This window comes from Molothrus ater, chromosome Z (assembly GCF_012460135.2).
Source record: "Molothrus ater isolate BHLD 08-10-18 breed brown headed cowbird chromosome Z, BPBGC_Mater_1.1, whole genome shotgun sequence".
Lineage (NCBI taxonomy): Eukaryota > Metazoa > Chordata > Aves > Passeriformes > Icteridae > Molothrus > Molothrus ater.
In genome coordinates, this window is record NC_050511.2 from 42,212,096 (window position 1) to 42,236,070 (window position 23,975).

General features: G+C 39.2%; 1 protein-coding gene across 1 annotated transcript in view; it reads right to left on the reverse strand.

Moving 5' to 3' along the window:
• Positions 1-21,981, reverse strand: part of SPTLC1 (serine palmitoyltransferase long chain base subunit 1) — a 36,193-nt gene extending 14,212 nt beyond the window's left edge. The window contains exons 1-6 of the mRNA XM_036403293.2: positions 21,916-21,981; positions 20,167-20,274; positions 11,413-11,507; positions 6,636-6,729; positions 6,108-6,180; positions 296-428 (exon numbers count right to left, since the gene is read on the reverse strand). Of these exons, the coding sequence (XP_036259186.1) occupies positions 296-428; positions 6,108-6,180; positions 6,636-6,729; positions 11,413-11,507; positions 20,167-20,274; positions 21,916-21,981 (569 nt within the window). The remainder of the gene's footprint in view (positions 1-295; positions 429-6,107; positions 6,181-6,635; positions 6,730-11,412; positions 11,508-20,166; positions 20,275-21,915) is intronic.
• Positions 21,982-23,975: the final 1,994 nt, after the last annotated feature.

Sequence of the window (23,975 nt, forward strand, 5' to 3'; positions counted from 1 at the left end):
AGTAGACAGGAGAAAAGCAAGTGTAACTGTATCATTTAAGAAGAAAATTAATTATAAGAATTATGTTAGTATTTGAATGCACAAGTTATTATGCTTCTTTTGCAGCTGAGTGCCCACATCTGAGCTTTCACAATGAATGCAGTAACTCATTTATAATATTTGGCACAGAAAAAATATTTGAACTTTGTACTACAAAATGTACTACTTGATCAAAACTAGCAATATTTTTACATTTTCAACAAAATGTTTAGCAATCATTAAAATACGAAGAAAACAATTAGAAAACAATACTTACACAAACACAATATCCCCTCTCTTTGAATATGCAGGGATAGCACTGGCAATTGTTGCAAATCCATATGAGTATATAATAGCTTCCTCTGTCCTCATGAATTTTGCTAGCCGTTCTTCTAATTCTAAGTGCACATCTATTTGAGAGAAAAATCAAAAATCTATTAGATAGCTATCTTGTTTTCATATAAAAAATCTGTCATTACTTTTAGAAATCATCTAATTGAGGCAAACAGAACATTTATGTGTAGAAATAGTATTAAAACAAGTAACTACCCAAAACTCGGTTGCAACCATTCCAGCTTCACTTAAACTGACAAGTCACTTGTTATTAATCACAAGTTTTGACAGATCTGAAAATATTTATGCAACATGTTTCTCTAATGTTCTTACACCAAAGTTGTTAAAATCTACTTGTGACTAGATCAAAAATGATGCAGCGTTCTTGGACTGCGACTAGAGAGCACAGTTAGTACAGTCAGGAAACAAATTATGTAATTTAGAGCAATTAATGAGGTCCTGTTGGCAAACCATCAGTCCTTCCAAGCTGATGCTTCCCCTACATAAACACAGCTATCATTATAACAGAATACTGCTCTTGTCAGACTACAAGTCATAAACAATTTCCTGAACACACTCTAACCCATTGAAAAGGTCACACCTCCAAGCCAGAGATTATTCACTCTTAAGATACATTGACCCAATCAAACACACACCATTTCCCAAACCAATTTGGTCAAAGTGACGCATATCAAAAATTAAAATACTAAAAATTGTAATGCCATATGGTGATTGGATTGTTGCTGCAGAAAGTTAACCACAACATTAAGTATTCTGCCAAAGCAAAATAACCTGTATCAGACAAACTGCTATTTTCGTTGTCTAACACTCTTGCCACTATCTGCTTCTGCTACCAATAGACAGATAATTATGCCTTTTGTCAACTGGAAATAAATAAGATCAAAATGCAAATAGCATTCATTACTGTGTGATTTGAAAGACCACTCATGGCCATGTGTTACCTTTTTGCAATTACTGGAAGTTTACTGAAACTAAAATCAAATAAAGCAACATCAGTGTGGTGGTTTGACAGGAAATGTGTTTTTTGGGATGCTGTGGTTTTGGCCAATGGATATTCAGACTTTAATATTGGCATTTAACCTGGCCATTGGGACATGGACACGCCTCTGAGAACACGGGGTTAAAAGCAGAGCTCTCCCCTGGGAGGGTCCTTTTGGGTTTCCGGGGGGAAAGAGTTCGGGTCTCTGCCCCGGCCCAGCTGCTGGCTGGGCAGGGGGAGGGGAAAGCCATGTGGCCGGGAGAGGTAGGCCTGAGCCCCGGGGTGGAAGGGTGGAAGAGAGAGAGAGAGACACCAGGAGCCATCGGGCAGCCCCCCCTGAGAGACACAGAGAGAGAGAGAAAGAGAGAGAGAAAGAGCCGCTGCCTGAGACTGTAACCTTGAGACTTGATAAACATGGGCCTGTGCCGGCAGCACGGCTGGGACGGAGAAGAAGGGGGGGTTCAGCCACTTGTAGGAGCTTTTAACCCCTTTTTGGAGAATGAGAACTTTACAGAACATTGACCTCTCCTGGAAGATAGAGTGGAAGATGAGGAAGGAAATGTGCAAGTGTGAGAGAGGTCTGGGCGAGCGAGAGATAGTAGAAGAGTAGAGAAGAATCCTAGTGGGAAGAGATGATGGAGTGGCTTTTGCTGGACTCTTTTTGTACAGCCATGGACAGAGCCATGTTCCTTGTGACACAGAGACTGCATTCTAGGGGGAGGAAATGCCTCAGAACCAAGAGGGTTCAGTGTTGGTACCCCTCGGCCCCAGGGGGTGAAAAATATGGGGGGGACAGGTGTCCCAAAGGAGAGATTGTGGGGACAGGTTCCCCAAAGGAGAGACTGTGCCTTTTTTGGATCGGGACAGAGCATCCTTAAAAGACAACCCTAGAAGCAGCTCTGGTCCGTGTTCAGTGGTGAGAGCACTGGACATGAAAAAGAAGAAGTCACGACGGCAGATGTACTCCGGGCGGTGCCACGAGTGACACGGAAACACACGAGGCTTCGACTGTGTTTCCAGGGGAAGCCCATGGTACAAGAAGGACTCCTCTCCTCTTGATGGACTGAGGATTGATTGTCTAAAAGGTGGTGCTGGACCAAGAGTTGGTGATTTGAGGAATAAATGTATTGTGTTGGAAATTTTGTGGGGGGAGGAGGAAATGCATTTGTGAGGTTTTCATTTTCCCTGTGTGTGTGTTCCTTTTTATCTGTAGTTGTAGAGTAGTTAATAAAGTTCTGGTTCTTTTTTCCCTAAGTAGGAGCCTGCTTTGCTTATTCCTGGTCACATCTCACAGCAGAAACCAGGGAGAAGGTATCTTCATGGGGGCACTGGCATTGTGCCAGTGTCAAACCATGACAATCAGTTATATGTACAGATTCTTCCAATAGACTGTGGGGCATGGTTATGTCAGTGTTGGCTCTTTCTGACCAGACACCAACAGAAAGGGTGCAGAAACGAAGGATATTGTATAAATCCCAATTTTGCCATACTAAACATATCTAGCATAATCTTTCCCCAAAAGGACACAGCCATCTGACGTATTTATTACTTAAAGGAAAGGGTATTTATTCAAACAACAGCCTCCAATCACAGCAAGAACAATTTTATCCATAACACGCAAAATATAAATCCTCACAATCCTTTCCTAATGTTTACCTGGGCATTAAAAAATGGACCAGAAAGAAATTGGTTTTCCCACTGCTTTTAAATGAAAACAATTAACCATTCATTATTTGGAACTTTTCTTTTGCACTCTATTATTTTGATACACTAGATATACCAGATGTTCAGGGATATCTAGAATAGCCTTTCCTCTCCTAAGACTTCAGATGGGAGGATACTGACTGGAATTCTCATCTTCTTTCTGATTGAGATTGCAAATAGTCCATTTCCAAAATATTTGTGTCTTTTTCTTGTGTCATTTCTACATGGACTTCAGAATCAATAAACAATCTTCAATCAGGCTTCCAAACAGGTGGGATGACCTTTGATTTATTGAAAGAAAAGTCCAACAAAGATCACCAATAAGAAAATTTTGAAAAAAACACACTGGCCACACAGCACTTAAAATATGCAATATAAACAACATTCAGTCCAAAGTGTTTCTTTTTGAACCCTCATCAGTAGAGAATAAAAAATCAGGGGAAATAAGAACTGAACTACTGTTTTTTTGTGGTCAGCTATTGATACCTAATGAAGAAAAATGTTCTGAGTGACCACTTACACAATTTAAGTGAAAAAGATGACAAGACGACCACTGCTCAAAATCAGAACGCACATCCTTCTCACTGAGCCTTACTCAGGAACAACCACTATTACTCTAAGCAAGGTCTAGGTAAAAAACAGTGGGCAAAACAAGTATTGTCAGGAAGGGCAGCTAACGAATATATTCAGGTTTGTGCTACAGAAAAGAGTTTTGCAAACCTAAGTAAATTTTGCCAAGGGCAAGAACACGTAAGTTCAAAATGACATCCACTCATTACATATGGGTATGAATGCTTTGTTTAACCATGAGGTTGAAAAGTGCTAAAACAATATTAAGGTTTCATTGTGATAAAATCCAAATACTATCTGACTCTCCTTTATTGTAATGATTTGCTTTAGTCTGATTACTCCACTTCGATTAGCCTAGCTTAAATGAAACTGCAAACACCACCTGAAGTACATTTGCACAGAGGGAGACAACACTGAAACAGCTTTCTGTGCAATTATGAAATGTTAATAAAGCTAATATTGTTAATAACTGTTATGAAATGCCTGTTTAATGCATGCTCACGTGGAAGTCAAAAAGAAAAGAAATGAGAATTAGGGAGATAATACCCACAAATAAGCAGGTAAATGTAAACATACAAATATTTCATGCTCGTTACAGGATAAAGGCACAGATACATATTTCAGGGATACTAGACAAAATAAAAAATGTCTTACAAGGGACTCACTAAATCTATTCATTACCTTCAAAGTGGCATAGATATGAAGAACCAAATCTCCATTCAAAATAAATTACAACACAGTATCTACATTTCAAATAGAGATCTCTAATATTTACATGAAATATCAGCTCCAAAGAGGGGATAAATCTGAGCAGTAACAACAAACAACCATCAGTTAATTTCCACATAGGAATGTAAGAGGAAACTGTGTATAGTTTTGCACAGAACATAACCCATTTACCAAAGTCCCAATACATGAAAAAATGTGTGAAATGTTTGAGGCACACAATGATGCAAAAAATGACACAATGATGTTTCTTCTCATAGATTCATAATCCTGCCACACTATATGTTTTAAGTTAGGTGAAAACAGGAAGACAATTTCAGATTGAACAAGCAAAGCAAGAGTCGGTCTACCATTTAAAATGGAGCCTCCATGATTTTTTGTGTAAAAGATGATACCTCAAATGGGCGAGTATAATACCACTTCCTCTCTACTGATGTCAAGTAGCAATGCCATAGATTAGATTCCTTGTTTTGTGAAATGGAGCACTTACTGAAAAAATTCAGGAGCCCATGAATAGCAAAAGCTATAGTTTACATTTTAGGATTAGCCCTCCAGAGAAGGCAGGAAACAACCCGAAGAATCTCTCACTTATCAGAAAAAAAAAATCAAATTTAACCTGTTTGCTTCAAACAATTACTAGAAACAAGCTAACTGAAAGACTTCATAAAATTTAAAATCAGCTTGGATTCAAAAGGTGATTATTATTCCGCAAGGTTTTTTGAGCACTTCACTGTTTTGGAGGGAAGGGAAAGGCCTATATGAATTCCAACAGACCACTGCTGAACTGTCATCACTGAGGGAATGTAGTTTCCTATAAGCTCTTTCTGTACTAATCGGTGGGCCACCAGTATATTAATTAGAAACAAATTATGGTTCTAAGCTAATGAACAATTTCTTAGATTGATATCAAGATTCAACCCTGTTCTGATAGATAGACTTATACCACATCAAATTAGGCATAGCAACTAGTTAATCACTTTTGGAACTAGTCTGACTAATCAAGAAAAGCTCAAGCTTGTCTTGAATTCAAATCAAGGCTACAGGAAGCTAACTCTATGAAATAATTTGAGTATAGACCCCCTCTGAATTCCGTCATCTCTGGGGAGAGACTAGAAAGTTCACAAACTCGATGGTTTTAGCCTGTAACTGTGCAGCAATTAATGTTTAACTCTTTGGTTTACATGCAATATTTAAAAATATAAGTGCCTGTGAAGAACTATGTCCAGAACCCAATACTTAAGAACTTGCAACTTCTTAAAAAGAACGAAAACAAACCCTTTTCTTAGTAATACCTGCACAGGTTATCAGTAGAGGAAAACTTCATCCTGGCTACAGCATTAGTAGTCACAGAAGTGGTCACAGTAGTTATCACAGAAATCAGACTGCCCCCTTGTGGTGCCCGTAGAAAGTTTAATTCGCGCGTACATTTACACTTCAGTCACTGTGAATTAATAAATTCTAATACGTTTATTTTCTCTTTCTACTGTGGTTACCAGAACTAGAACACACTACAAACTTTGCAATTCTTTTCAAAGACCAGCATCAGAAAGAGTAAGAAAAGAGATAAAATAATAAGAAACAAAGCCAGAAAGAATAAACACTGCCAATCCTCAACAACTACAGTAAAATGTGTGTTAGAGGATAACTGTTCTTCAGAGCAACAGGAATAACTTTTTGCTTATATATTGGACTATTCTGGCTGGCTTACCAAACTAGTCTGAACATCTTTAAAGGCAGATCAAAGAAAGTTACTCACCAAAAGTACCATAGAATCCTCTGGGTCCACAAGTGCCAACACCGTATTTCTTCAGAGAAGCCTGGGCTGCACTCTTTTATAGGAAAAAATTATGTGAAATGTTTCGACATTTGTTTTCCTATACACTTCACACTGACAATTTTACACTAATGTACAGAGATGACTTTTTGTATCATGTAAGATGACCTGCTCCACAGAAAGTATAATAATGTGCTGAATTCTGTAACTAATTTCACCTCAAAACTACTTTAGATGACTGTTTAAGCACCACTCATTCTAATATTTAAGGACATTAAATACTAATCTAACTTGATAATCATCTAGGTGCTCAGTAAGTACACCGGATTAAACTTCAGTAAAAACAAAACTTGACTAGAACAACATTATGAGATTTATAATCTTACTTCCTGCTATAGCAATATATGTTATTGATGAAGTTCAAGCTTTCAGTACTCTTTATCCAGAAATAACATACAAAGTAAAAGAGGAATAATCACACAAATAGAATAACTGGAAGGAAGAACTCACCTTAACTTTTTCATTATTCAAAAGTCCAAGGAAGTTAAATGATGCAAAGTTTATACATTCCTTGCCATTAACAGTGATTATATGGGTGGGAGGACTGAAAAAAAAATTACAGACCTATTGTTATGAATGAAGAGTAGTCATTTTCATAAACAGTTAATAGAGGAGTTCTATTTTCAACAATAGAAGGCACACAGGTTTTTCAAGATTCCCTCTTTCTAGGACTTCTGTTGCAGCTGCCAAACAGTATTTAAGTTCAATGTCAAGACACAAATATACTTAACAAAACCTATATTCCTGTAATTTAATAAAGAAACTGTAAATAGGTTCTTGATATATTTAATGATTCCTTGTTGAAAACTTAATTCATAGAAAGATGACCCCTGAAGAGATACATAAAACTTCTCTTCTAAAAGCAAAGTGATATCTAGTTTCAAGAAGTACTAAAAATGAAAAGGATATATCATTGCTCTTACTTCCAAATGAAAAATTAATTCAAAATCAATGTTTTTGTCATAAAGCAACCCCAGAATACCTATCTTCTACTGATATGGCTATTGAAATATAGGCAGTAGCTGTAAGTGGGTGAAACTATTGTATTACCTATCATCTCAAGTTTCAAATTCAGTTTAATCTAGAATGATTTGAGTAATTAATGTAATCAGGAAACAGAGAAAGTCTGAAAACACACACTACTAGCAAATGAACTAGCAAATGAACAGGAGTATAATATACATGAAGTAAAGGGCAAAAAATTTCTGCCCTAAAAAAATTGTGATTTAGGTAAACAAAAACAAACAAAAAATTGGAATAAGTAAAATATTAATCCCTTTAAATAAAAGCATCATATCTGTGTACTGTGTTCTATAAGCAAACCTGTTCTGGCAATTATACACATCAATACAATAAGTTAAAAAATTTTCATTAATCATTTGGAGCGTTAAGAAGTCTCAAATCTAAGCCAAATACAAAACCCTATGTCTGCCCATTTCTATACCTGCTGTCAAACATAACAGATGAGATTCTATGCTATTCCTCAGACACAGTAATTTCCACATGCTTTTCCTGTGTGGAAAACTAGCATTGGGCAATTTTCTTCAGCAAAATTAAACAGGGCTGCTCCAATCTCAAATGCCTGTGCACAGCTGTTCCAAATCTGGTGGCTGACAATATTTCAATGGGTACATTTGGTGTGCAGAGCAAATAACTTAAGTCCAAGCTATTCACTGCAAGTTAAGAAAAACTCTGAACTGCCTGAACTTCGCTTTTAAAAACTCCACGATCTTGGGTTATACCTGTTCACTTGACAAAATTCAGCACATATTGCTTCAACTAAACAATTGCAAAAGTTTACTACACAGCTTTACAAAGCTTTCTACTCACACAGTGCACATTCATCTTTTGAATGCTGAACCTGTCCCCACAAAGGAGCTGTCCTGCATTACAGCAGTGCATCTTCTGCACAGTAGTAGCATTATAGAAATGTGCAGCAAACTGTCTTAGGGAACTGACTGCCATTAAAAATATACCTGGATCTGTTCCTCTGTCTAGCTCATCAATGAGCTGTACCAAAGTCTGGATGTCCTAATGAGTGAAATAATTACTTCATTTCACAGATGTTCACCAGAGCAGACCTGTACATATATATACATTTTGTCACTAACATGAGATTCAGTATATTCCCAGCATACTATCAAATCTGGTAAATTTACAGCAATTTCCCTCACAGCTCCATCTCTCAAACCTAGAAAACAAACCAATGTTCACCAATAACTTGGCTGTTATAAAGCTGTAGCCCTCATGAAAACTTGGCAACCCCTTTCTATCAGAATTTTACCCCAACTTCTAAAGAAACAATAACAAAAACATAAATGGAAAAGGGTATTTCAGTGAATAATTTATATAATATATAATAATATATAAAGCATTGATATTGACCACATCATAAACCCTGCCTTACAACAAGAGTAAGTCTTTGGAAAAGGAAAACCCTGAACCATTTAATTTTTTATCTTTGCATAATTTTTTATCTTCCCCTAGTGTAATAGCGCATTAGGTATCATAGTTAGGAACAACAGTTATGATATACTGAATGATCCAGCTTAAACAGTAAATTAAAATATCATTTCAAGCTATATTCAAAGAACATGCAAGCTACTCCTCTAGAAACTGTCTTTTAAGGACTGAGAGCATGTCCACTATTCTTGGGCCTCTCACTTAAGTGTTTTATATATTGAAAAAAATCAGTCACAGAAGAAAACAAAGTTATGAAGGTACTGATGATGTGACTTCTACTTTAAAGCAGAAGAAGAATTATCATGAAATTTTTTCAGATGTATTGTTCTACAAAACAGATTTACATTTTCTGAGTGAGATCTCATACAACTAAGCTATTTCGCATGGATTAGTTCTGAGAAAGGCTACCACAAGGAGTAACTAATTTCTGAACTGCTGAAAGCTGTTGTGGGTACCTTCTTCATCACTGGTTCAAGATGGATCACTTTTTTGATTAGGACATGTCTGAGGTTTTGGCTTTCCTCTTCATTTGGTAACGTTACTTGACTATGCAGAAAGGAGAATATGAACGCAGGGTACAAAATGCACAGCCTGCTGAGGGAGGAGAAAATCTGCCTCACATATACAGCAAGTCAAAATTTTTACTGAAATACTTCATTTCTCTGTAGTGCTTATGAGCTTTTATAATCCCCAAATATTACCGTAAACATACAGTATTATAAAGATAATGAGAGTTGTGAGGCACTAGAACAGGCTGCCCAGAGAAGCTGTGGATGCTCCATCCCTGGAAGTGTTCAACACCAGGCAGGTTGGGGCTCGGAGCAACGTGGTCTAGTGGAAGGTGTCCAAATGGCAACAGTAGAAATGAGATAACCTTTAAAGGCTTCTTCAAATATAAACTGGTTTATGATTAGGATTTTTGTAAATCACCACTCATTACAGACATTAAGACATGAAAAGAATTGAAAGAAGACTATCTCAATAGATAGGGTCTCTCTAAAATACTGGTAAAGAAGAGGAAATGCTCTTGATCATCTTGAGATGAAATCTGGATCATTTTTCTTCCTGTATTAACTCTGAAATATGTTTTAAGTTTACAGTCAAAGCTAGAGTCTACAGCTGTTGAGCAACTTGTGGGGAAGTAGTCAATTGGCAGCTTAAATATTACAAGACAAATGTCAAGTTTTCCCCACAGCCACTGTTGAGTTTAATAGTCACAACACATTAACATTCTGTCACAATAAATTTCCTAGCCATAAGCACTAGAAAGTTCTAATAATTTAAACATTTTCTGAATAACTCTAAAAGATATATTTGTTCTATTTTTTTAAACAGTCAACACTTCCTTTAGCTCTACAGTACAGCTTGTTTCAGAATTCTGAAAAATAACAGAAGAATTGTTCACATCACAGTTAATTAAAACAGACATCACTTTTCCGTGGCACTTTTCTGTGGTAGTGAAACCATCAAAATGTACCTCACTATGACACTAAATTATTTCAAATCATTAGTGAAAATAGAAGGATATTACGAATGATTACTAAGTAAAAGCTAGTGATGTGCAAATCTGAAGATTGTAAAAAGAAGCTTCAAAGCAATTTCTGAAATAATGTGACTCTTGCTTAAGTCATCAAACATTTTAAAAGCCTTGTAACACAAGAAACAACACTGAGCCATAAATTTCCTCACAAAACAGCTTTACCATACAGCATTTCCAATTCTGATTGTCCAAAGAAAAACAGCTTTTCATTAAGTGTGTGCTGGGCTTGGGGTAGAGTCAATTTTCTTAACAATGACTGCTGGTATGGGGCTGTGTTTTGCATTTGTGCTGAACACAGGGTTGATAATATAGAGATGACTTTGTTATTGCTGAGTAGGGCTTACACACAGAGCCAAGGCCTATTCTACTTTTCATACTGCCATGCTAGCAAGGAAGTTAGAGGTGTATGGGAGTTTGGGAGGAGACACAGCCAGGACAGGTGACCCAAACTGACCAAAGGGTCCATCCACACGACATGCTCAGTATATAAAGTGGGGGAAAGAAGGAGGAAGGAGGGCACGTTTGGAGTGATGTCATTTGTGTTCCCAAGTAACTGTTATATGTGATGGGGCCCCCCCTGCTGACCTGGAGATGAACACCTGCCTGCCCATAGGAAGCACTGGATGAATTCCTTGTTTAGCTTTGCTTGTTTGCATAGCTTTTGCTTTCCCTATCAAACTCTTCATCTCAATTCATGACCCTTCAAATTCTCTACCCAGTCCCACTGATGAGGGAGTGAGTGGCTGCATGGGGTTTTGCTGTTGGCTGGGGTTAAACCAAAGAAAAGTGCCAAGTGGCTATACACGGAGTTTCTTTAAAGTGATTAGTGATGATGCAAAAAAAGTAGTATCCAGTAGTATCCTTTGCAGGTCTAAGTCTATGTTTTCAGGAAATATGAAACAAATTAATACCAAAGAATAGAGAACCACAATGAAGGCAAAGATACAACATTCCTTCTCCTACCCCCAATATTGAAAAAAAACCCCAAAAACAAATCAAAGACAACATTTAAAGTAAGAAAGATTTTCTTAGTAAATACTCTTGATAATGTTACAAAACCAAGACCTCTTCAGAGGCAAATTCAGTCCTGCTCTCTCAAAGTGCAATTCATTTATTAAAGGTTTTAAGGATATGGAGATGCTTAATGAGCAATACGCTGCTGAATACAAATATCAAGTATTTGAGTCAAAATAAGTAAACAGAATTTATTTTGGTTACATTTACCCTGAAACAATGTTGTAATTGAGAGCTGGGTGATCTTTTGGCACAGGAGGTACAAGAGGCTCTGGCTGCCATTCTTCAATCAACTCTTCTTTTTCCTGATCAGGAGAAAAGAAATACTGCTTGAGAAGGGATTCCCCTAGAAAATACATTATGCATTAATAAACACTTGATAACAACTGTATTAAAAATCATGTATACTAGTACATGTCATCTTTCTGAGACACTTAAAACTGGTATTATCTCAGAATCTTTAAATGCGAGGACCATAATTATGAAATCAGAAAGGGAATAAGATATAAAGAAACACAGACCAGATATGTCTGTGTATTAAAGATCTTACACTATAACCAAGAGATGAGATACTAACATGACATCCCTGCCAAATTTTAATCAATACTGTTCTATTCAATCTGTAAATATGAAAATACTCCTCTACAGTTTATGTAACTGAATATGAATTACATAAAAATTTTATATAGATTGCCTCAATTTACATTCTCAAGTCTTCAACAGTGCTGTTTCAAGAATAAGAGCATAAAAATATTTAGCAAAGTAACAAATACGTGAGAAGGATACACTGGAGAAAAACTGTCAAATGCTCAAGAAAAGGTAACAACAACTACTAAACCACATATTCTACACCTAACCATGGAGGAATATTGAGGTCACATTAATTTTCAAAGTAGTACCTGAATTCAGATTAATCTTAGAGTGGAACCACAACCATAGCCCAAGAAAGAAAATGACATCCTCACAACATTAGTGGGCATCTCTGTACCATATTACTGTCTGTGTGGAAAATAAAAAATGAAAGACATAATTTTACACTAAGGGTGCTAATCCACCACACTGCAAGCCAGCAGCTGCTACTGTGCAGTCCTCTCCCATCCAAACAGTCCTGTTTCTTGTGCTAGCAGAAGCAGCTAAAAAAACAGACAAAAGCCTCATTCAGATCCAGATGAAAACTAAGTCAGCAAAAGCAGGATGGGATATATACCTAAACTAGAACCCACAAGAGTCCCAATCCCAACCTAGACTAGCTGATGCTATAGGGAAAACATGCCCTGTGCTGCAGTTGTCCAGCAGTATCTTATACCTTTCCAAAAGAGCTCAAAAATACCTCCAACAATCAAAAAGCAGGACATATGCTCATGCAGCCTTCACTCTGCTCCTGCAGTAGTTGTCAAAAGGCCCCAAATCCCTAATGTATAGTGTATCTAGAATCAAGAGTTTTGCATTCATTTTGGAGCACAGAGCTGTTGGCTGGTGTTGTGTTTCGTTTTGGTTTGGGGTTTTAGCAGGGAGATATATTGGGTTTTGTTTTAATTAGGCAGCAGAATAAATCAGGGGAGAAATGGGTGCAGCCTGCCTGTCAGTTATGGAAGAATAAATAAGAAAATCTTTATTTGACATCAAATGCTTTAGAGGGAAAGACTTCAGGTCTTTCAGGACTACCTGGTATTTCTTCTGTTTGGGACCTGAACACAGAACATTTTAACAGCTTTAAGGCAGAGCAGGCAACATAAAATTCATTTTCTTCAAAGAAAGCAGAATTAAAAGTGTGTAAGCATGTACTTAGCTTTTTTCATTAAAGTCAAATTTTTGAGCTAAGTGTGCAAAATATCATCACACAGTTTAGCTGCTGAGGACACAAGCTCAATTAAAATACTTTTGTCAAGGAGTTTAGCGGAAAGAAAAAAAGTATGTATAGATGGACACTGCAACTACAATAAATTAGCACATTCCAATTACAGTTAAGATCTATGAACATAAAGATAACAAGCAATTCCTAATTAGTATTCCTATCCCCCACTCACATTCATTTCTAAGAAGTCTCTACTCTTCCCTTTAAAATCTTTGCTGCACACAAACTGAACAGCACAGGTTACAAGCCACAGATGAGACGTGGCAACATCCTAATTTTTCTCTTCTACTGTATATTCTCTTAGAATATACAGGAGAAATGTAATTGTCCTTTCAAACAACACCATTTCAATAATTCTAGCTCACATTCATTCTCCTCATCCATTACACAGCATTTTGCTTTTTCATGGACATAGACAAACATTTGCATACTCACATCTTATGTCATCTGTTTCCACCAGCTCTTAGCAGAGGAGGGGACTGGAGACATTGATGATTAAAATAAGCACTGCTCTCAATCTAAACCAGCCATCCACCACTGCAGACTAGCCACTGCAAACCCTTTCCTCCTTCCATTCACCAAATACCTCACTACACTGGCCTGCCCTTCTGACTGTTCAGGGTAAACATGACCATCTTCCTCTCAACAAAAAGACATGGCAGAAGCAGACTTTCATGTAGTAACCCAACATCAGAGTACTTTTATCTTTTACCTCCTAAACAGATAAAATTTCACACCAATATTAAAAAAAAAGTTACTTTTCAAACATAGAGAGAAACCATCTTTTTAATTCACATTGTAATGTCCTCAATATGTATTTGATTTGCATATTTCTCCTTAGTTTGTTGCACTGAAAACATTCACCTGATGAAGAGAATGAACTCAAAACTTTGTTTCCACTTTCTTGGACTGCAGTGTACATGAACTCATCCTCCAACTTTTCCTCTTGCCCTTTTATAATTACTTTTAATTTGTATAAGCAATAAATAAAATATACATAACATTATAAATTGTATATATTTTATTTTATAGCTAACACATAACAAACATGAAAATACAATCTCTAAAATGCCTATAACTATATCTTATAAATTACAATATACATACCTTTTTATACATTTAGCTTTAGGCTTTCTGGCTCTCTGAGCCCTAACCATAAAGGAAGCTTGGTGCAGAGGCTGAAGTCCCCACCTCCATGGGTGTCCCATATTAGAATCGTGTGGAGGCAACAATGTTGGTACCTTGCTGTGATCTCCTAGGCATGACTTTTCCAGCCCCAGTATCCCTTGGACTCTGAACTTTCTGGCTCTCTGAAGCCTAACCCTACATGTAGTAGAATCTTTAATTTGTTTGTGCACATTTACACATAAAAACATCTAGAATCTGTTTTTCTAAATACACACAGATACCCACAGATACATATACAATTGTTTGGGTGGTTGCATTCTACTGTGGATTTCACTTTTTAATTGCCATATACCTTGGGTACGGAAAATATTAAGGTGTAAACACATTCAACCCAAATTATTAAAAAAAGTTGCCTTGTTTACCCACGTTCTTAAGAAAAGGTAGCAATTCTGTTTATGAAAATAGTTCTTAGCTAGCATTAGTGTTCTGAAATGATATCACACGTGCATAATCTACATTAATATCAAAATATTAATAAAACTTTTTATTTACTGGTCCTCAAATAAGTCTTTAATTTCACAGTATTTCTAGACTCATGTTACATAATGGGATAAACTGGCACAAATAATGGGCATGCCTGTTAGAAATTTCTTTCTTTCAAAGTATGTATGTATGCCCATACATAAGAGAAATTGTACCTACGTAGGGAGTCTCAGCTCAGAATTACTGAAAACCTTAACAAAAGCAGACTACTCCTGCTATTCCCTATAGAACAACATCTGATTAGTCTATGCTGTACCTGCAAAACAGCTCTCAAGGTCAATGTATTTCTCAGCCACATATTAAACATTTGTCTCCAATTTTCCAGCCTCCTGACCAGTATCACTCAAATAAAATGCATCCCACACTACTAATGCAATTATTAGTGGAAATTCTAAAACCAAAGAAAAAACTATTCCTCCTATTTGCAAATGGGAAGATGTGACTCTTAGTTAGTACTTCAGAGATTTTGAGAGAAAAGCTCAGTAACATTATCATTTATTGCAGAGTGAAAGACAAACAGACCTGTAGGGCACCTTCCTTTCACATATAGCTAAATGCTGCCATGCAAACTTCTACAGCCCACTCCAGTCCTCATTGTCACTTTGTCACTTTCTATACATTTTACTTTGTGTGAAAGCCCATAAGAATCTATGTCTAGCACCCTCTGTAGCCATAGACTTATTTATGTTTCCTAAAACACTGAACTATCAGGAACTTACAGTATCAAAGGAGCACTCCATCTTTTTAGTTAAAGATTTGGGGGATAATGTCTTCTAAAAGAAGCAGTAGGAATACTTACAAACACTATTACCAAAGCATAAGAGTCGGCCAGGTGAAAGGTGATTTCTGCACTGGATTTCACAGTACTCTTGCTACACGTTTAACTGAACCTAGAATCCACCTTCAGAGTGGATTTCTTCATGATTTTAGAAGCATGACTCCTAAGTGCACTAGGTTGCACAATATATAATTTCCTTCTTGTTCCCCAGGACTGACTTGTCCTAACAGATCACTAAGACGGCTGTGCAGTAATTGTATTCTTTAATATTTATTACATGGAGCCAGCTCTGCTCTGGCAGCATTCCCAACAATAACTCACAAAGAAACTTCCAGTACCATTACATGAATGGCTGGCACAAAAGTAGTGTGTGCTCTACCACCTGAGCAGGCCTGTCTCCAGTGGCTGTACCTGAGTAAGCTAGTATTTCTTTCTGGTGTGGTAAAGACCTGGACACCACAGCATGACTCAAACTAGAAGAAGACAGAAAACAAACCAGTAGCAGTCTCCTTGCTGAACAGCTGGCATGTTTCTACATGTAGATGAACACACACACACAGAAGTCTGGCTGTATGGGATCCCGTATTGTATGAACCAGACTGGACTGGGTCTGGCTGTGATGGTGGGAATTTCCTTCATAGCAGCTCACACACAGTGCTGCGGCCAAAACAATGTTGGTAAAACACTAAAGTTGTATTTCTTGCTGAACAGCTTTTGCACGGTCCACACTCTCTCCCCACAGTGAATAGAGTGTTGCATGCCTGAGAGATTGTGAAAGAACAAAATCAGGCTTGTACTAACGAAAAATAGATTTCATACTGTATGATGTCACACAGCAATAAAAGGAGAAGAGAGGCTTTAAGGAATTTAGTCACCTTTTGTTTGGGAACTGTCTGATATTGGTCCATCCATTGGAGGTGGTGAGTGTGACATTACTTGTCTTGTTTTCTGTCTTCTTACGCTTTCCTTTGCTTATTAAATAATTCTACATTCACTCACAAGTTTTCTTGCTTTTACTCTTCCTTTGCTCTGTGAGCAGCATTCAGGCCCACTGGGGTTAATCCACAACACAGACTAGTGCAGATTTAGTGCCAGTTAGGTGCAGAATTTTCATGACATTTAAGGAGAAGGCATGTCTCTCTGTGTTCACAGCTATTCCCCTACACAAAATACATGAGCTCTCTTCACAAGAATTATCTACACTGTGGACGGAGAAATGGAATCATTCTGCGACTCTGATGTATCAGTTTGCTTAACTCCTCCAACTGCAGAAGATGTATTCACACTATTCACACTGTAGCATTTATGCTTACTTTCAGTGAACCTGTAGACAAGACTTTCCCTTCCAAATACAGTTCTTCCTAAAGCAATCACTACTTCCATCTTCAAAGATCAGTGATAGTCAGCTACTCTAACTTGCACTGTCTTCAGGGCTAGCCAACTTGAACACAGGATCAGAACAAAGAGCATTTCACCCATGCTATTTTTTTTGCCATCAAGATAAAGGTAACAAGCCAGTGGTGTCTAACAGTCAAACCCTTCACTGCAATACGGATCACGGCACTCTGTAACTTTTTGCGTCTGTAATCTGCAGAGTGAATCAATGTATCTAGTCTATATACAAGGTAATTCTTGATGTCCGGTTGCATTTTACTAGTATTCACATTCCTTTTCACCCTTTAACCTCAGAAAAGTTTTTATAAATCTCAACAAAATTATCACAACAATAACATACTTGCATGCTTCTATTTTTCAGAAAGCCTGTTAACAGCTGTCCTGACAGAGAATTTTAATACTAATACTATGGATAAATGTCATCCTGCAAAAATAAGGTTATTTAAACTTAAGCCATTTCCAAATTTTTCCTCCTGACACCTTTCTAAACCCTTTCTTCCACTGTAGCAGACTGGCTACATGTGCAGTCTCCCAGTTGTTTACTGCCCTCAGTTAAACAGACACAGAACAATTTTCTTCCCCACACAGCACTATTAGAGATTTGTCTGCGTTCTTTCCTCAGCTTCAGCAAAATGGTCAGTCATGAATTAAGATGATGACCTGCAACTGCATGATAAAATCCAAGAAGCATATAGAGATATATGAGCCAATTTCTTACTTTGTAAGGAAAAGACAGGTTTCATCTTTTTTGAGTCACCAATTATCCAAGAGTTGCAAAAAGCCTTTTCCTGCCTTCTGCTCCAGAGAGAATGACTCTTAAAACCAAAAAAAGTATCCTCCAAAATACTAGAAATGAAAACTATCTGATGCACAAAAACTCTAGTAGATGAACTATACTAGTTTCTGGATGGACAATCTGGGCCTACTTTAAGGCAGCAGCATGTCTTCCAAGATGATATGAGCACTCAGCGTTTCAACACACTGGAGCTCCCTTTGCATTCATTCCTCCTCTGTATTCTTATCAAAGATAGCAAACTTCAAGTATCCCATGATCAATTCAAACTCTTCCATGCACAAAACTGAATCAGCCATTCTAGATTCCTGCTTAGTTCACTTCCTGCCTCCAGTCGTAGAAGCATTTGGGTTGGAAAGGACATAAAGCCCATCTAATTCCAATATCCTTGCCATTGGTACGGACAATTTCCACTAGACCAGGTTGCTCAGAGCCCCATGCAATTCAGCTTTAAGCACCTTCCAAGGGATAGGGCACCCAACACTTTGGGCAATCTGTGCCAGTGCCTCACCATGCCCACAATAAAGAATTCCTTCCTAGTATCTAATCTAAACCTGCCACTTTGAAGTCATTCCCCCTTGTACTGTCACTACACACTCCTGTAAATAGTGTCCCTCCATCTTTCTTGTAGGCTTCCTTCAGGAGCTGGAAGGCTGCACTTAGGTCACCCCTAAGCCTTCTCTTTTGCAGGCTGATAATCAATCCCAAATAATTCTCTCAGCATTTTCTCATAATAGAGGTGCTTCATCCCTCTCATCATTTTGGTGGCCTCCTCTGGTCTAACTCCAACAGTTCCATGTCCTCCCTGTGCTGGGACCCCAGAGCTGGATGCAGGGTTCCAGGTGGGCTCTCAGCAGAGCAGAGCAGAGGGGCAGAATCCCCTCCCTCCCCTGCTGCCCACGCTGCTCTGGATGCAGCCCAGGACACGTTTGGCTCTCTGGGCTGGTAGTGCCCGTGGCTGGGTCATGTCCAGCCTCTCAGCCACCAGCACACCCAAGTCCTTCTCACAGGGCTGCTCTCCATCTGCTCACCCCAGCCTGTGCTGATACCAGAGGTTGCTCTGACCCAGGTGCAGCACCTTGCACTTTGCCTTGTTAAACCTCATGAAACTCCCATGGCCATGGACCCACTTTTTTGTCTTGTTCCCTCGAGTGTGTCAGCCATAGCACTCAGCTTGGTGTCATGTGCAAAATTGCTGAGGGTGCACTTGATCCCATCATCTAAGCCATTAATTAAGATATTAAATTAATTAAAATATTAATTGAGATATTAAATAACGGTGATTCCAGTACAGATTCCTGAGGGACACCACCTGTCACTGATGTCCATTGGGACTCAGAGACAATGACCGCTACCCTTTGGGTGAGATGGTTGAATTGCTTTCATATCCACCTACCATCACATCCATTTCTCTCCAATTTGGAGAGAAGGATGTCAAGGGGGACCACGTCAAAGGCTTTACACAAGTCCAGGTAAATGACACCTGTCCACCTTCCCTTGTTCACCAATGGAGTCACTCCATCACAGAAAGGCTACTAGGTTGGTCAGGCAGGTCTTGCCCTTGGTGAAGCCATGCCGGCTGTCTCAATAAATACCTGGTGAAGTGTTCTCCAGAACGCTCTAACCTCGTTTAATAAGTGCTCCCCAAATGAGGACACTGCCTGCAGTTTTGCTTACAATTATAGACTTGTGCCTACAGTCCTTGCATCATCCTGTTCATTGATGAATTACACTAAGCGCAAATCCTTAATGTGCATTATTAGTGAGAATAAGATCAAAAAGCATGCAAACACATGATAAAGATGGGAATTACATATACCCATAAACTTCTTTCACAAACTTTCTTTAGTATCATGAAGAAATTTCAGTATTTTATCCTATTTGTAAGGGATATCACTACTCTGAGACTAGTCCAGGGACATCTTCAAAACAAACTTTATTCATTTGTGATAATCTACAGCCAGAAGCCAAGAAGAAATTCCAGTCTTCACAAGTAGTTTTTTATTTTCTCAGGATGACATTGCAAAAGAAGAAAACTGCTGCTAAAGTAGAATTTTTGCGGAACCCACTGTAAACTCTCAGAGTTATTACTCATGGACACTACATATACAGCTTGAGCATTTTCCTACCATCTACAATTTTACAGTTTATTTTGCTTGGTGGGCATTTTTAACATAGCTCTTTCATTTTTAAAATAAAGCCCTCCATTGAGTAGAGCTTATGACAGCTTTTCATAGCTTAACAGTCATTGTCATATCAGTTTTCTTATTTCTCAGACTCTCAAACACAGTGCCGCTTTAAAAGCACAAACTGACATGTTTAAGCAACAAGCAGTTCCCAAGTCCAAAGTAAGCTTAACCTTGGAAGTGAAGAAAAAAAAGCAGGACCATTTATAATGCAGCATTGGTTCAACACCTAATACATCAATTGCTATAAACTGTTTCTCTAAAGAGAAATATTTTTTCATCATACCTTAAGTGTTAGATCAGATCGTTCTTGAAGCTTATATGTCTTGGAGAAAAGAAGCCTGATTATCCATAGTATTAGAATTCCTTCTAAAATGAGATGGTAAGCTGGAGCCTGAAAACAAAAGTACAAAAATTAGTCTAGAGAGAATTCTATTTGAAGCAGACACAACACAACCATTTTGTCCCTACTAGCATACCCAGATAAAACCCAAAGCTGATCATCAGCTGATATATTTCTAAATCAGTAAAAATTTTAACTATATGAAAGTGGAATGTTTTTGAGCTATTACTTGTAGCTATTAACTTAAGTTTGAATGGATTTAGTCTGTTGTTCATACACATAATTTGAATACCAAGAGTAAAGGCTGTTGACACATACAGGTTGCACCAGCCAGCACCTGTGAAGACAGGCAGCCTTCAAAACAAGCAGAAGTATCCTGAGAGCCTGAAAGTCTGTGTCATCCATACAAAGGCACTTCAAATCTCCATTTTTGTAACCTACAGTCCACCAGCAGGGACAGCCAGTATTTACAAGGAAAGACAATTCTGTTCTTATAGGCAGCTCCTGCCAGTTTTACAGGCACTTTGATCAGGTTTAAAACAACTAGGTCAGCTCAAATAGTTTTGTCCTTGTGTCCTTTACTCTCTTGTGTGGACACAAAGTGTGGGAATACACAAAGCAAATCAGAGTTGATGCAAGTTAAAAGTTATCCTCTTTCGGTGCTTGGGGGACAAAAACCAGTATGCTCTGGCAGCACAGCTAGTTTGAAGTAGATGTGAAGACTGATGATGAGTTTAGTAACCCCATTTCAGAAAGGCTCCTGTCTATTATTTTTAAGAGACTAAAAGTGCACACTAACGAGCACACTCTTCAAGTCAGGGGAATTGCTCCCACACATCAACATTTTTGGAGGTATCTGACCTACCAACAAAGCAGAACTCACCTTACATCCAGAAACTAGAGTAAATTGGATGCAAGCTTTTAAAATCAGTAAAGAGTCCTATGGCATATCAAACTGCAAATAACAAATGCTACCTATTGCAGAGTACGTTTCTGTTTACCAAACATATTAAGAATATGTACACAACGCGTATGACACGACATCTAAAGGACACACATTATACTCCCACTGAAGTCTCTGTGCTTTTCAGTGCCTACAATTATCCTAGATTCAGTGCACTAGAGCGTGCTACCTGCTCCATTAGCTAAGCACTTCTATATTTGGACTGCAAATCTTGCATACATTCTTTAAAAGTTACCACCCTTTGCCAAAGGAAGGGAAAAAAAAAAACACCGCCTATCATCAGGACATCCTTTTTAACATCACGAAACAAAGCCTGGGTACAAACACGCACAGCTAATGTTTTCCAGGAGGGAACTCAAGCCCAAACATTTAAACGCTGTTTCTTCCTTTGCAAACGACATTTCTAAGTTACAAACCTTGACCCCAGTAAAATCCTGTGAACCTTAAGGCTTCATGCTCTGCTACACGCCCTAAATGTCGTTTTATAAACCTGGAGAAACAAGACGTGCGTGTATATTTTCAATATACAGCCGTGGCGCACTCACACATACCCACTATTCAGCGAGCGCATCCCGACCCCGCAGCACCGATCCGCACCCAGCTCGCGATTCACCACCCAGCACCGCCCACCGCCGCCGTTCCCGGGGCAGCTCCGGCGTCACCTCCCCGCTCCCTGCGCCCCAAGCCACCCTCAGGCCGCTCCGCTCGGGGCGCCTGCCCGGCCGCACCTCGTAGAAGGCCTGAACCATCTCCACCAGCACCCACTGCTGTCCCATGCCCGCCGCCGCCGCCATGGCCGCGCCGCCGCTTCCGCCTCTCCGCCCACGCGCGCCAGGGCGGGCCCGGCGCGGCACGGAGCGCCCCCTTGCGGGCGGCGCGGCCCCGGCTGCCCGCAGAGGAGCGGCGCCTGTGGGCTCCGTGCGCGGCCTGCCCTTGCGCGTCCCGGGCCGCCATCGCTCCGACCTGCTGTGTCCTGTGGAGAGCTTCGTCAGGGAGCGAGGCTACACTGGGAAGATCAGAGAATCACTGGCTCTCAGAATCGGTCAGATTGGAAGGGACCACAGCCGGTCATCTGGTTCAACCTCCCTATTCAAGCTGAGCCATCCCAGAGCATGGAACGGTTGTGTCCAGACAATTCTTGGATCTGTCCAATAAGGGAGGCTCCATAACTTCTTTGTGCAGCCTGTTCCAGTGCACAGTAAAGTTTTCACGTTCAGGTGGAAATTCCTGTGCTTCAGTTTCCACCCATTGCCTCCTGTCCTGTTGCTCAGCACCTCTGAGAACAGCCTGACTCCATTCTCTGTCACCCTCTTTAAACACTTATATACATAGATGCACCCTTCAGTGTTGACTAAACGAAATTAGCTACAAATTGCACTTGCCTAAGATAAACATGGATGTATTAATATGTACTTCCTCACCACATTTCAAGCCTGGTTGAACTTGCTGGAGTTAGCTTGGTGTTGCTTCCTCCACACACACAGGCTTCCTCAGCCCCACGCTGCCCGAGGTGGAATGGGGCAAGGGGCACATCCTGTACTTTTGTGTCTCATCCACAAATATTACGCTTGATGCCTCCATATCTGTAACTGGTGAATTTGTCGCTGGAAGGAACAATTGCTCAGATACTTGGCTAATGAAAGGAGCAGCAAAAGTAAAACCTGAGTATAGTGGAAATAATGGGTAAGTTCAAATAAGAGCAGAAATTACTACATTAAGAGTCTTGCCAAAGTGAGCGGCCCTAAAAGCCAAAGACTGCTGGGGAGAGATAAATGCCATGAAGAAAAAGAGTAGTGTTGAACTCTCCCCACAGATGCACCTGGGTGTGGGGAGATGAGTAAGTCACTGTGTGTAGCTGTGCAGGACCTGAGTAACTGGCTAAAAGTCAGTGGAGAAGAGGGGCAACTGGAAAGAAGACTGCTTGTGAGGTAGCTGTTAAAGGCAATGTTTGAGAATGGTTTCTGTGGAGCTGCACAACTCTGGATGGTCATCTTGGACAACACAATGGAAGCACACCCCTTGGGTTTCACTCACAAGTCTTCACCGTGGTTGGGTGAGAGAAACCTGGGGCAACAGCTGATGAAATAGTTGACAGCAAAAACCTTGTGGCTGTTGTTAAGTACAGGCAAACAGTAGCTTTCAATTTTACAGTAGTGGATAGTTAAAATCAGTGAACTTCACTTTCATACTACTTGAAATGAATAGTAGTTAATCTCCCTGAGTTTCTGAACTTAATGATATACTTGTCAAATTCCAATCTCTACACAATAAAGAGAAATATATGGTTTGAATCTATCTGAAAAGTCAAGGGAGATAATAAATATGTCTTTTGGCTTTTAGCGGCATGAAGACTCTTGTCTTCACTGTTTAATACTTCTGTGACCATTGTGTCATGCTGGAGTCTTGGACTCTTGGGAGATGGCTGCTACTACCAGCCTCAAAAAATGTGTCTGGTATGCAGCCCCAAATTGCCCCCAGAAGAGTGGGCCACATGAGTTGTCTTGGTGGGCAGCAGATTGAGTCATATCTCTGCTCTCATCAGATTCCGACTTTCAGTATTTGACATATATATGTACCATTGGGAGACTAAGAAATTGATTTGTGAAACACTGGATAAATTGTTTCCAGCATGAAATGCAGTGAAGTTAATAGCACACTAACTGGTAATTCTTCTGGCAGTGGATTCAGAGTTCCTGGTCTGGATTATCATAGTGCTGGGTCACTCATAATAGTGAGCCTATCCCTATTGCTCAGCAGTTTCATTGTTTCAACACATTGCCTCTGCTGC